The 11632-nt window shown below is 42.3% G+C and overlaps 1 protein-coding gene across 1 annotated transcript in view; it reads right to left on the bottom strand.

The window, feature by feature from the left end:
* Window positions 1–974: 974 nt before the first annotated feature.
* Window positions 975–11632, bottom strand: part of LOC145536368 (phosphatidylinositol-3,5-bisphosphate 3-phosphatase MTMR8-like) — a 221919-nt gene continuing 211261 nt past the window's right edge. The window contains 3 exon segments of the mRNA XM_081565575.1: window positions 975–1249; window positions 1679–2468; window positions 2471–2527. Coding sequence (XP_081421701.1) covers window positions 1116–1249; window positions 1679–2468; window positions 2471–2527 — 981 coding nt within the window. The 3' untranslated portion in view covers window positions 975–1115.

Below are 11632 nucleotides of genomic sequence, written 5' to 3'. Positions count from 1 at the left end.
CTATGATTCAAGGTGAGTGAATGGGAGACTCCTTGGTCATTTGACTCAAATAAGGTGTTTGGCAACTGTAGGAGACAGGAAGAATAAAAGAAAAGCAGGCCCCGGCAAGGGCTGCAAAAGAAATTTATAATTATTGATAAACTCGATGCTATAAGGCATGAGACTCTTGGAACAAGTCCAGAGGGAACTGTTCATAATCTTGAAAACAAGATATGATCCTAACCGACCCCAGACTGTTTCTCAACTGGTGTCTCAGAGTCACATGTTTTACATATCTGGTGGAAAATCTATAGATAAGAATATTAGTCTTAGTTACTGATTTGTTATTGATTACTGTTTCTTAATTACTCAATGGTTAATGATCATTTTGTTCTTTGGCCCTGAAGGCCACATGAGTTATAATTTAACTCCCTGCATATTCTTTCATTCACGGCTGAAAGTATAATAAAGCTGGCTTAGATTCAGTTTCGGCACCTTCACCTTGGAGCGGTGTTTGTCCCCTGATCCTCCCTTTTCTCTGAATTCTTGTGTCTTGTTTCTCATTCTCTTGCTGTATTACACTTTCGGGAACCCTGCTTGTCGAGTCAGTCACGACAGGCAACAGCACCTGAAAAGGTGGCTTTTGTTCACCACAACCTGGTGTCAATAGATTGGCTGTGGACCCAAGTTTGGTTCAATAACAATAGCGGCCAGAGATTCAATGGAGACACAGGGCTGAACAAGATGATGCTACCTTTATACTTATCTGATTTCTTCAGGACCTTGCTCCTAGGACATTACAGTGCCAATTGTCTCAAGGATTTTGGTGGGGAGGTATAGGCCATTGGGTTAGTTTTCTCTTTCAGTAGTCAGGCTCCTATGTCTGCTGAATGCCAGATCAGTATAATTCTTCCCCATGACCAACCAGACACCTTCCCCCAGTGAACTCTGTGCCCCCCCAAACTAACACACACAAGACACAACAGCCCCCAGGATTATTTTCTGAGGATTTTATTGTGGAGCATAATACAGGAGAGCAGCTTTGGATGAGTGCGTAGAGCTGTAGTTCCCTCCAGCTACCTGGGTCCCCAAGTGATATCTTGGAGGCATTGTAGGTTTCTGGGCAGGCGGCAAGGTTATAGTTGGTGTTTGAGGTAGCTAATCAACGTGGGGGGAATATCCAGCTGGTCGATGGCCTGTGGCTGGCTGGTGTGGCACAGGGATCTGCGGATAACTAAACGAGCATGCGATAGTAGTGACCGTGGAGTGGCTACAGTAAGGAAAAACAGGTTTTGAGAAGCAATTTTCAGTGTGGTTCTCCCACCCAAGCCTACATCCATCCTGCCCTGGCTACTGCAGCCCTAACTGCTCTCTCCCTTCTAAGCAATGTCCCCCTCCCTGCCCTAAAATGCATGGTACTGATGGGGACACACTGAAGCCTAGAGAGGGCATGTTCAAGGCCACAAAACTGTCATTGGCAGAGCCAGAACCATACACTGGGATTGTGTAAACCTTACCTCATCTTAGTGAACCTTTCCCTAAAAAGGAATATGTAACCTCTTTTCTACTAGGGCCCCAAGAAAGGGAAGACAATGGTGTTTTCTCCAATTCACCCCAGAAATATTAACTTGGGGGTGATTTGTGTCCCTGGGACCTCCAAGCCATGAGACCTATTAGAGCTGGTCTGCTTGACACTCACCTCGGGCCTGTACCAGCAATGTAGTGCCTTTATCATATTGTGAGTTCAGGTCCAGGGAAAGAGATGGAAGGTAGATGTTAGCACCAAAATCAATTAACAGCCGGATATACTCTGGCTCACAATTATGGTGGAGGCAGGTTTCAAGAAGGGTGCGGGGCCGTGGGACTCTAGCCAATAGGTGCTGGTCAGTACAGTTGTAGTCAGGGTCTGCCCCATGGAGCAAAAGCAGGCGGAAACAATCAAGGTGACCATAGACTGCAGCCAAATAGAGGGGACCAGAACATGAAGCTATGTTCGATGCCCAGACTGGTAGTTTTGCCTTGACATTGACCTCTGCACCATGACCCAGGAGCTCCTGAAGAATGGCAACAGAACCATCACGGGCAGCTGTGAGCACAGGAGAGCAGTTGTTGTAGATGCTACCACCAGGACAGGCACCAGCTTCCAAAAGCACACGCACGCAGTCCAGATGGCCATGACTGACGGCGGTAAAAAGTGGTGTCTGTGCCTTGATGTCTATGCTGTCAACATCAGCACCATGTGCCAGGAGGACCTGCAGGCAGCTAAGGTGGCCATAAGAAGCAGCCAAGCGCAAGGGTGTCCCAGGGACACCCCAACCACTCCTACTGTTGATAAATCTTTTGTAACGCTCCTGGCACAAAAGCTGGTCCAAAGTATAGGAATCATTGTTGTACACTGCTTGATTGAGAGCTTGCTTCTCTCCTGTGTCGGTGTCCTCCTCCTCATCAGGCTGCAGGAGGGAGAAGATCTTGGTGATGTCCATGAGGTTTTCACCTTGGCTGATTGGAGCAAAACTATTCTCATTATGAGCAGGAGGATATGCCAGATCTGTGGGTGACAAAAACAGGAGACTGAGGGCTGCCATCAAAAGCCTGGATGCTTGCTCCCCCATCCTTCACTATCAGGCTCCTCACTCATTGGCCCCCCACTTCTAACTCCTACTCCATCTTATTTCAGACCCTAGAGATGGCTGCCAAAATAGATCAGGTCATTTCACAGCCTGGTACCTTTGCATATGTTGTTCTGCCTACCCTTCAAACTCCTACTTCTGGGAAGCCTTCCCTAATCTCCTCTCCTTCTCAGTGATTCTAAAGGATTACAACTAGGCTTTAGCTATGAACTTTCACATCTTATTTCCACTTATCTGTGCTTCATCAGTGTGCACACTCCAAGGTGAGGACTCCTGTATCCATCTTATTATTCCTCCACTTCCAGCAGAGCCTACATCATGGCTAGGGAGTTGGTAGATGCATCTTAGTTCAGAATGTGTGGGCTAATGAGGTGGTTCTGGTCTGGCAGTTGCTAGGCCAACAGAATAGTGCTTTGTGGTGTCAAGCGGTCATCCCTGAATATTCTGACATCAGTCTTATGGGAGCAGGCTCTCAACTCTACCTCTCAGCTTTTTAGATGAGATTCAACCACTTCACAGGCTTCCCTAGTGGCTCAGATGGTAAAGATCTGCCTGCAGTGCAGGAGACCTGGGTTTGATCCCTGGGTTGGGAGATCCCTGGGAGAAGGCAATGGCAACCCACTCCAGTACTCTTGCCTGGAGAACTTCACGGACAGAGAAACCTGGCAGGCTACAATCTATGGGATCGCAAAGAGTCAGACACAACTGTGCGACTAACTTTCACTTTTACTTTTCAACCTCTTCATAGCCCCTCAATATGTGATGTCCACTCAGACTCAGTACCCATGCTTCAGGCAATAGAGTTGCTCAGGAAATGGATGCTGAATGGCATTCACTGATTAAATAAAGAAATGACATTATAAGAAATACACTTCAAGTAAAACAAACTTAAGAGATAGTAAGAAATATTTGAGGTTTCCAGGGCAAGTCTTCCTCTCTGTTGACAACTAGATTTTACACCAGGACTACTTCAATCCAGGAGTCCCTTTGATTGCCAGCAACTCTTTGGAAACTATGGCTTCTCCATCTCCCTGCTGTTGTTGTTCAGTTACTAAATTGTGTTCAACTCTTTGCAACCCCATAGACTATAGCATGCCAGGTTTCCCTGTCTTTCACTATCATTCAAGGTTTGCTCAAACTCATGTCCATTGAGTTGGTGATGCCACCCAACCATCTCATCCTCTGTTGCCCCCTTCTCCTCCTGCCTTCAATCTTTCTCATCTCTCTGAGTCAAGCATTTTTCCATCCTCTCCGCTGTACCCAGCCTGGAGCCTTGCCCCAACCCTCAGCTCTTGTCTCTTCATTACCTTCAGGCTCTACAAAATCACTCATCGCCCAGTGACTGACTCAACCTAATGCTTTGACCTTTCTTGTCCTGTTTGTAATGCTCCAAAGTCAAAGTCACCCACCTCAGTTTGTAATGTCATCAGGATAAGCTGGTAGGTTTTTCAGAAGTTGAGTCTTCATCCTCTCCCATACCCTGCAACCCTGGGCTCAGGGCCACACACCTCCTTTTATTCACTGTCGACCTTGACCCCTCTTTGTTAGCCTGGGACCTCGAATATACACCTTATAGAATAAATTGTGAGGTGGGTGGATGGGTCTCCCTCAACTTTAGCTCACCCTATAAGTCAGCATCAACTCCATATATTTATTATTTATCCATTTTTGGGGGTGCAATTATAATAAGAGGATTTTAGAAATCAAGCAGATCTAAGTTTGCAACTCAGCACCCCTATTTTCTATCTGACTAAACTTTGGGCAAGTCTCTTCCCTTCTTTGGGATTCAGTTTCCTCATTTATAAGACAGAAATAATTGTCCCTGCCTCATGGAACTGTTAAGAGAAAAAGTGTGCGTGCATGTATGCTTAGTCATTAAGTCATGTCTGATTCTTTGCGACCCCATGAACTGTAGCCCACTAGGCCTCTCTGTCCACAGGATTCTCCAGGCAAGAATATTGGCATGGGTAGCCATTTCCTTCTCCAGGGGATCTTCCTGACTCAGGGATCAAATCCAAGTCCCCTGCATTGCAGGCGAATTCTTTATTGGGTGAGCAACCAGGGAAGCCCCAAGAGAAACAGAGCTACTACATGTTAGATCTTCAGGTGAACTTCCTCTGTGCCTTCAGTCTCTCCACTAGTTCCTCTCCCTCAGTCATCTTTGGAAACAAAACACTTCTATGGTCCTTTGTCCTACTCTAGCTACCTTTCTTTTCTTCTTCACCTCCAATTCACTTTTCCACCCTCTGCAGTGGCTCCATCCACCCTTAATCACACAGTGAATAGTTCTTTAAAAGTCATCCTTGTGGTTAAATCTACTGGGTATTTCTCAGATCTTTCCTTTTCTGACTCTTCTGGAACATCGGGCCACTTCTTTCTATGTAGTCTTCTCTTGGCTTCCTGGCAAGCACACTCTTCTGATTTCCCCCCTTCTGTTCTCTCCTGAAATAGTTTTGTTCTCCATGTTCTCTCCTTCTTCTAGAGCTATAGCTTTCACCTTTATCAGGATGATTTAAAGCCCACTACTCCAAGTACCCCAGCTCTCTCTTCAGCAAAGGTATGTATTTATTGGATTCTTTCAGCTACTTCAAAATCAGCAGTATTACACCATCACTACTACCATCACCATCACCAAACTAGATCCACATCTCAGTTCCTCATCATCCAACTGGTCAACCAAGCCAAATACCCAAGACTAAGGTCAGGCCTCTTTATCTCTTTCTCCCACCCCCATCTAACTGATTACCAAATCCTATGGATTTTACTTCCTAGAGACCTCCATAGGCTACCCCTCTCAGGCTCATACTCATTGCCAGTACTTTATCTAGGCCTCTATCATCTTTTGCATCAACTCTTACAGTAGTCTACTAGCTAGTTTACTTTTTCAATAATTTCTTCTTATTATGGCTAAAGTGATCACTTAAAAATATAAACCTTGTCTGTGCCAATCCCCTATTTTAAATCCTTTAATGACTCCCCTTTTTTACAGAGTATAGCCCGGATGCCTTGCCAAGCTTACAGGTCCTTCATGAGAAAACCTTGGCCAAAATCTCCAGCCTTACTTTGTACCACTCCTCTACTTATACTCCAAAATCCATTGATAAGGGAGGAGAAATTATGGCTCTTGATATATATCATGCTTCCTTCTTTCACATGCAAATTCATCTGATGGGTTACTTCCTTGAGTCTTTGCTCTTATAGCACTATAGCAGTCATTACACTGTATCGTAACTCCTTCTGTGTGGATCTGTTTTGTCCCCACTGCAGATTGGGAGTCCATATATGGAAGTAGTAAAACATGGTCTAGGATTCTGTTTCAATCTCATTTCTACCACTTAGTAGCTGTGTGACCTAGGGCAGATCATTTCATCTCTCTGTGTCTATTCCTTCATCTGTAAAGATAGGGTAATAGTAGTATCTGTCTCAGAGGGCTATTGTTAGGATTAAATGAGCTAATACATCTTAAATATTTATAATATCACTTGAATGTAGTACTCAGTAACTGTTTTCACCATGATTATTATTATTACTTAGGTCTTCAATTTCTATGACTGCTGCTCCCTCCTGAGGTTAAAGCTTCATAACTTCAATTTAGAGATGGAATAGAATCCAGGTTTCCCTACTCCCCATCCTGTCCTTTCTAATACCACCTGAAAAGTGGTATATATCCCTCCTCCTTGCCTCAAGAAGTTGTATTGTAGCTCCCAGAATCCTCAGGTTTGAGGGTCATGCTGGATTCCAGGACCTTAATCATATGATTTGTAAAGAAATAATTTCTTTATGAAATCATTAAATAAAATAAATCTTACTATTTTACAATATTACTATCTTACTCTTGGGGGAGTGATGTTCAGGGAAATGAAGAGGAAAGGGAGTGTGAAGGGAAATGCTGAAGATCTTACCATATTTTGAGCCTATAGCAGGGCCAATATAATGAGCCTCCAGAGGGAGAACAAGACATAAACCCCAGCAGCCTTGGGTACTTGAGTGAATTGTATCTCATCTCATTAGATAGGATAAGAAAATCTAAGTCATCTATTGTCTAACCTCAGAGTTATGTGTGGCCATCCTGTGCAAGGATCTTTCTTCTGATTCCCAAAGTACAGGGGTTTTAAACTCTTTTATGGTGACATCAGCCCCTGTGATAATCTCATTAAGTCTCTGGCCCCATCTCAGAATGATTTTTAATTTTTTCTTTCTTTTTTAGATTAATTATTCTATTTTAATTGGAGGATAATTACTTTACAATATTGTGATGGCTTTTGCCATAATCAACATGAATCGGCCACAGGCATATGTGTACCCCCCATCCATAAGATATATAGAATGAAAGGAAACCAATTATATTGAAAAATAGCTATTGAAATATTTTTTAAATTGCATGATGTAGTAAAAGTTCTTTATTAACACATTAAATCACAAGTTCTAATAATTTCTAAGTTATAGTGAGCACAAATGACATTTCTAGATCTCTGTCACAACTGTAATATGAAAGGAAATATCTATGATTTCTTCTGGTGACCAAGTTACAGGAACTAGTAATATGATTGCTATTTGCTGCCTGCACTCATCCTTGAAGGAAGTAATAAATTTCAGTTAGATTAGGGGGAAATAAAATCATCTGTATTTTTGGATTCTATCTAAGGCCTTCTTGTGGGGGTGTCTGTGACTCTAGTTTAAGAACTCCTTTGGGAGACTGGCTGGTTTCAGTGGGCCCCAGAATAGTCTGCCAAGCATTAATAGACTATTTTTAATACTCATCTTCCCCTCCCCTCCACATCGAGGAGCTCTGCCTTTCTGTCCTTGAGCCTACCCTTCTGCATCCACACATACTCACAAATACTAAACAAGGACACAAAGACAAATCTCCCCCCTTCCTGTATTGCATAACTGCAGCAATTTCCCTGAAGAAGTAGGCCCATTTGAATCCCAGAGCCCAGGCAGACATACTTTCCTGGGACAAACACAGCTGGAACCCATCCTTCTCTCTGTGGGCAGGTTTCCTCACTGACCTCCCAAGCACCACCAGAAACCAGACCCAGTGGAAACAGACTACAAAGGGTGGTGATCATAGATTCACCAGCTGGCAGCCCTAAGAGTTCACTTCTTCCTTATAGCATCGTCATATTCTAGGCTCCAGGTACTCACCAGGCTGCCCCTACACCTCTGCGAAGCACTGGGCCTTGGTGGCCCCTCCAAGGGGAGCCCCCTACTGCCCCAGGGGCTGAAGCAGGCAGAGCCCCCAGTTTCCACTGTTAATAACACTGCCTGCAGTCTGGCTGAATAGATCCAGAGGGCTAATTTTAGGCTACCCTCCACCCCGCCTCCACCTCGTTCTGAAGGCCGTGTTATCTTACTAATGTCATTCTGGGAGAGATCCCATTGAGAGCAGGGCCATCCACGGGGAAGTCTTGGAAGGACTGTCTGACAGGTGTCTGGCTGTGCTGAGACTTAGGCTCCTACTGTGTCCCAGGGTACCCCTCCCCACCATTCAAATAGGCTACAAGGCCAGACTCCTGGCCGTGGGTGTTCCTATCCTTTCACCAAGGGGCCAGAGAAGGCCCAGTCTTCCTTAGGACACCTTCCTCTGGTCCCAGGCCTCTTCTTTTTCTCTTCCTAACTCAGCCTCTTTGGATTTCCTATTTCCTTTTTTGAATGACCAACAACACATTGCCCTCTCCTTCCCCCACCCCAATACCCCTACTCCCAAGAGTGAGGAGGATGGTGGGAAGCAGAGAATGCCATACTGGAACATATATCAACAAGGTTTTCAAAAATTTAGAAGGCCCTATGTGTGTTAAGTCATTCAGTTGGCCCTGATCATTTATAAATGCCTCCCCCATCCACCAACCCACCAGACTCAGCTTAAAGAAAATATCCACAGCCTTTCCACCCTTTTCATACCTAAGACATCAAACCAGATTCATGTGTCCAGCACTACGAGCTCTGTGAAAAGCTCAGATCTTTAAAGTATTGTTTTAGCTCTCTGGTTGCCATTAAATGAAGGAAATGGTAGAGAGATTATCTTTTGAAATAGTCACATTATCTACCTTAGTTGTCACACAAAAAAGCAAGTGGAGGCCAGCACCTTCTTCCTCCTGGGAAGAAATGCCAGCCTTCATTTGTTATACAAACTACACCGCAAACCATCTCATCATGCCTGAGAAACACTTTATGGAGAAACTATTGAGAAGCCACTACGTGTAAGGTTCTAGATGTAGGAAGAACTTTAAAAAAAATGTAAAATATGGTATCCTTGAAAGAGTTCACAGTTTATTAGGAAAAGCAGATATGGAAACAATTGGTATTTCTCATAATGCAACAAAGGTTATCTTGTGTCCGTATCAGTCTCTCAGATTAGTCCAGGGGGTAATTGCAGGGTTCTGTGTCCCTATATGCCACCCAAAACAATAATAACTTGAATTTTCCTGCAGAGATTGCAGTATATATAGAACATTGATCCCAAGACCTCAGAGTACTTTTTATTTCCCTTCCAATTATCACAGAAGAGAAGGTTCTAGTCAGGAAAAAAAGAAAAGCCAGTGAGGGAACAAGAGATGTGTTGCAATTAAATACCAGCAGCTGTGTTTTACATGATTACTTTGGTATTAGAATCTGCACATTGAAAGGAAATGTCCACATTTCTGAGATGTTCAATGACTTCTGCTTAAATGCTTCCAAAAATAGGACACTCTCTATATCCAAAAGTAGCACATCTCATCATTGGACAGTTCAGTTGGTCCTTCTTTCTGCCAAGCCGCTATCTGCATCTATAAAGCACTCCTGAGGTCAAATGTTGATCCAATCTTCACTTACCATTAGAACCCCAGACAACACAGTCACTTGTTTGTCCCAAAACAGCCCTCTGGGGATCTGATCCCAGATATCATCCTGTCATCTTATCTCAGTGGAAACAGCTCAGTTCCATCAACTATTTATTTCAAGATCTATCCAATCCCTTCCCAAGTCTTGTCTGCCAATTCATGAAGCAGTCTGCTTACACATTAACAGCACCAGGGAGTTCACAGGAGGTCAGATAACTCCTTAGGAAAGTGTCAAGTGTGTCCCAGTGTGATCAACGACTGACCATTGGAAACATCAAAAAGCATATCTCCTTCAGCTTAGTTTGAGCCAGTGGCCTGTAGCTGTTTACTACCTGAGGTCTCATGCAAACCTGATTAGCAGCCAACAAACAAGTTATTTATGATGCAGTATTATTTTGAAAAAAAAGGTAGGATATTTTTTAATAGAAAATTTTGGAGATAATTGCATATTAACATACAGAGATCCCCTGCAGACTTTACTATTTCCTCCAACGGTAGAATTTTGTAAGACAATGCAGTGCCTTAAGTAGAATGTTGACATTGATTCACCTATCTTATTCAGATTTCCCAAGCTTACCTGTAGTCATGTGTGTCTCAGTGTTTGTTTACTTCTGTAGAATTTTATCACATAGTAGGTTCTTGTGTATACCACCCCAATATACAGAATATACAGACAGTATACAGAATAGTTCTAGCACAATAAGGATACATCAGATTTCCTTTTTATAGCTATATCTATTTCTTTCCCACTCTCCCTCCTTGGTCCTTAACCTAGCAATCTCTAATCTCTTTTTCATTTCTGTAATTTTGACATTTCAAAATTATATAAATGAAACCGTACCCTTTGAAAGTAGTTTTTTTCCCACCCAGCATGCCCTTGGGACTCATCCAAGATGTTGCCTGCATCATTTGTTTCTGTGGTATGTATGTACCATGATTTGTTTAACCATTGACCCAGTGAAAGACATTTAGATTGTATGTAGTTATTTGGCTATTAAGGAAAAACATTCTATGAACATCTGTGCACAGATCTTTATCACTCCAGTTATATCATAGGATTTATTGAGTAACGTGATTACCCTAACCCTAACCCTAAAGTGATTACTCCCATTTTACTCTTCCATGTCAGGATTGTTTTAGCTATACTAGGACCTGTAGCTTTTAATTATTAATAGCTTTTAGAATAAGCTTGCCTATGTCTACAAAAAATTGCTGAGACTTTGGTAGAAACTGTGTTAAGTCTATATAATAATTTCAGGAGAATTGACTGCTTTATTATGTTGAACCCATGGTATTTTTTTTTTTTAATTATTGGAGTATAGTTGACTTACACTGTTGTGGTAGTTTCAGGTGTATAGCAAAGTGAATCAGTTAGACTTATACATATATCCACTCTTTCTTAGATTCTTTTCCCATATAGGCCATTACAGAGTATTGGGTAGACTTCCCTGTGCTATAGAGTAGGTCCTTATTGTTATTTCTTTTTATATACAGTAGTGTGTATATGTCAATCCCAGTCTCCCAATTTATCCCTATCCCTCCTTCCTCCCTGGTAACTATATACTAGTTTTCTACATCAGTAACGTTTCTGTTTTGTAGATAAGTTCCTCTGTATTCTTTCTTTAGATTCCACATGTAAGTGATATTGTATGATATTTGTCTTTTCTACACATGGTATGTTTTTACATTTATTTAAGTCCTTGATTTCTTTCATCACATTTTGTAGTTTTTAGCATATGTATCATGTACATATTTTATTAAGTGTATACCTAAGTATTTGAATTTCTTTGGATACATTGTAAATTACATTGGGTTTTGATTTTGGTTTCTGTGTGTTCATGTAGAAATATGATGTGTGTGTGTGTGTGTGTGTGTGTGTATTGATTTTATATCCTGCCACAGTGCTGAATTTACTAGTTCCAGTGTTTTTGTTTTTTGTATATTCCTTTGGATTTTCTATGTAGTCAATCATGTCATCTGCAAACAGGGACAACTTTATTTCTTCCTTCCCAATCTGTATGCCTTATTTCCTCTTCTTGTCTTATTGTAGTGGTTAGAACTTCCAGAAATATATTAAGAGTGGTGAGAGTGGACATCTTTGCTTTTTCCTACTCTCGTGGGGAAACGTTTAGTCTTTCATCACTAGGTATGATGTTAACTATAGGATTTTTAAATAGATGCCCTTAGTCTAGGTTCACA

The sequence above is a fragment of the Giraffa tippelskirchi genome, chromosome X (assembly GCF_054371585.1).
Source record: "Giraffa tippelskirchi isolate mGirTip1 chromosome X, T2T-mGirTip1v1.2.pri, whole genome shotgun sequence".
Lineage (NCBI taxonomy): Eukaryota > Metazoa > Chordata > Mammalia > Artiodactyla > Giraffidae > Giraffa > Giraffa tippelskirchi.
The sequence above is the reverse complement of the archived record's forward strand: the minus strand, read 5'-3'. Positions and strand labels throughout refer to the sequence as shown.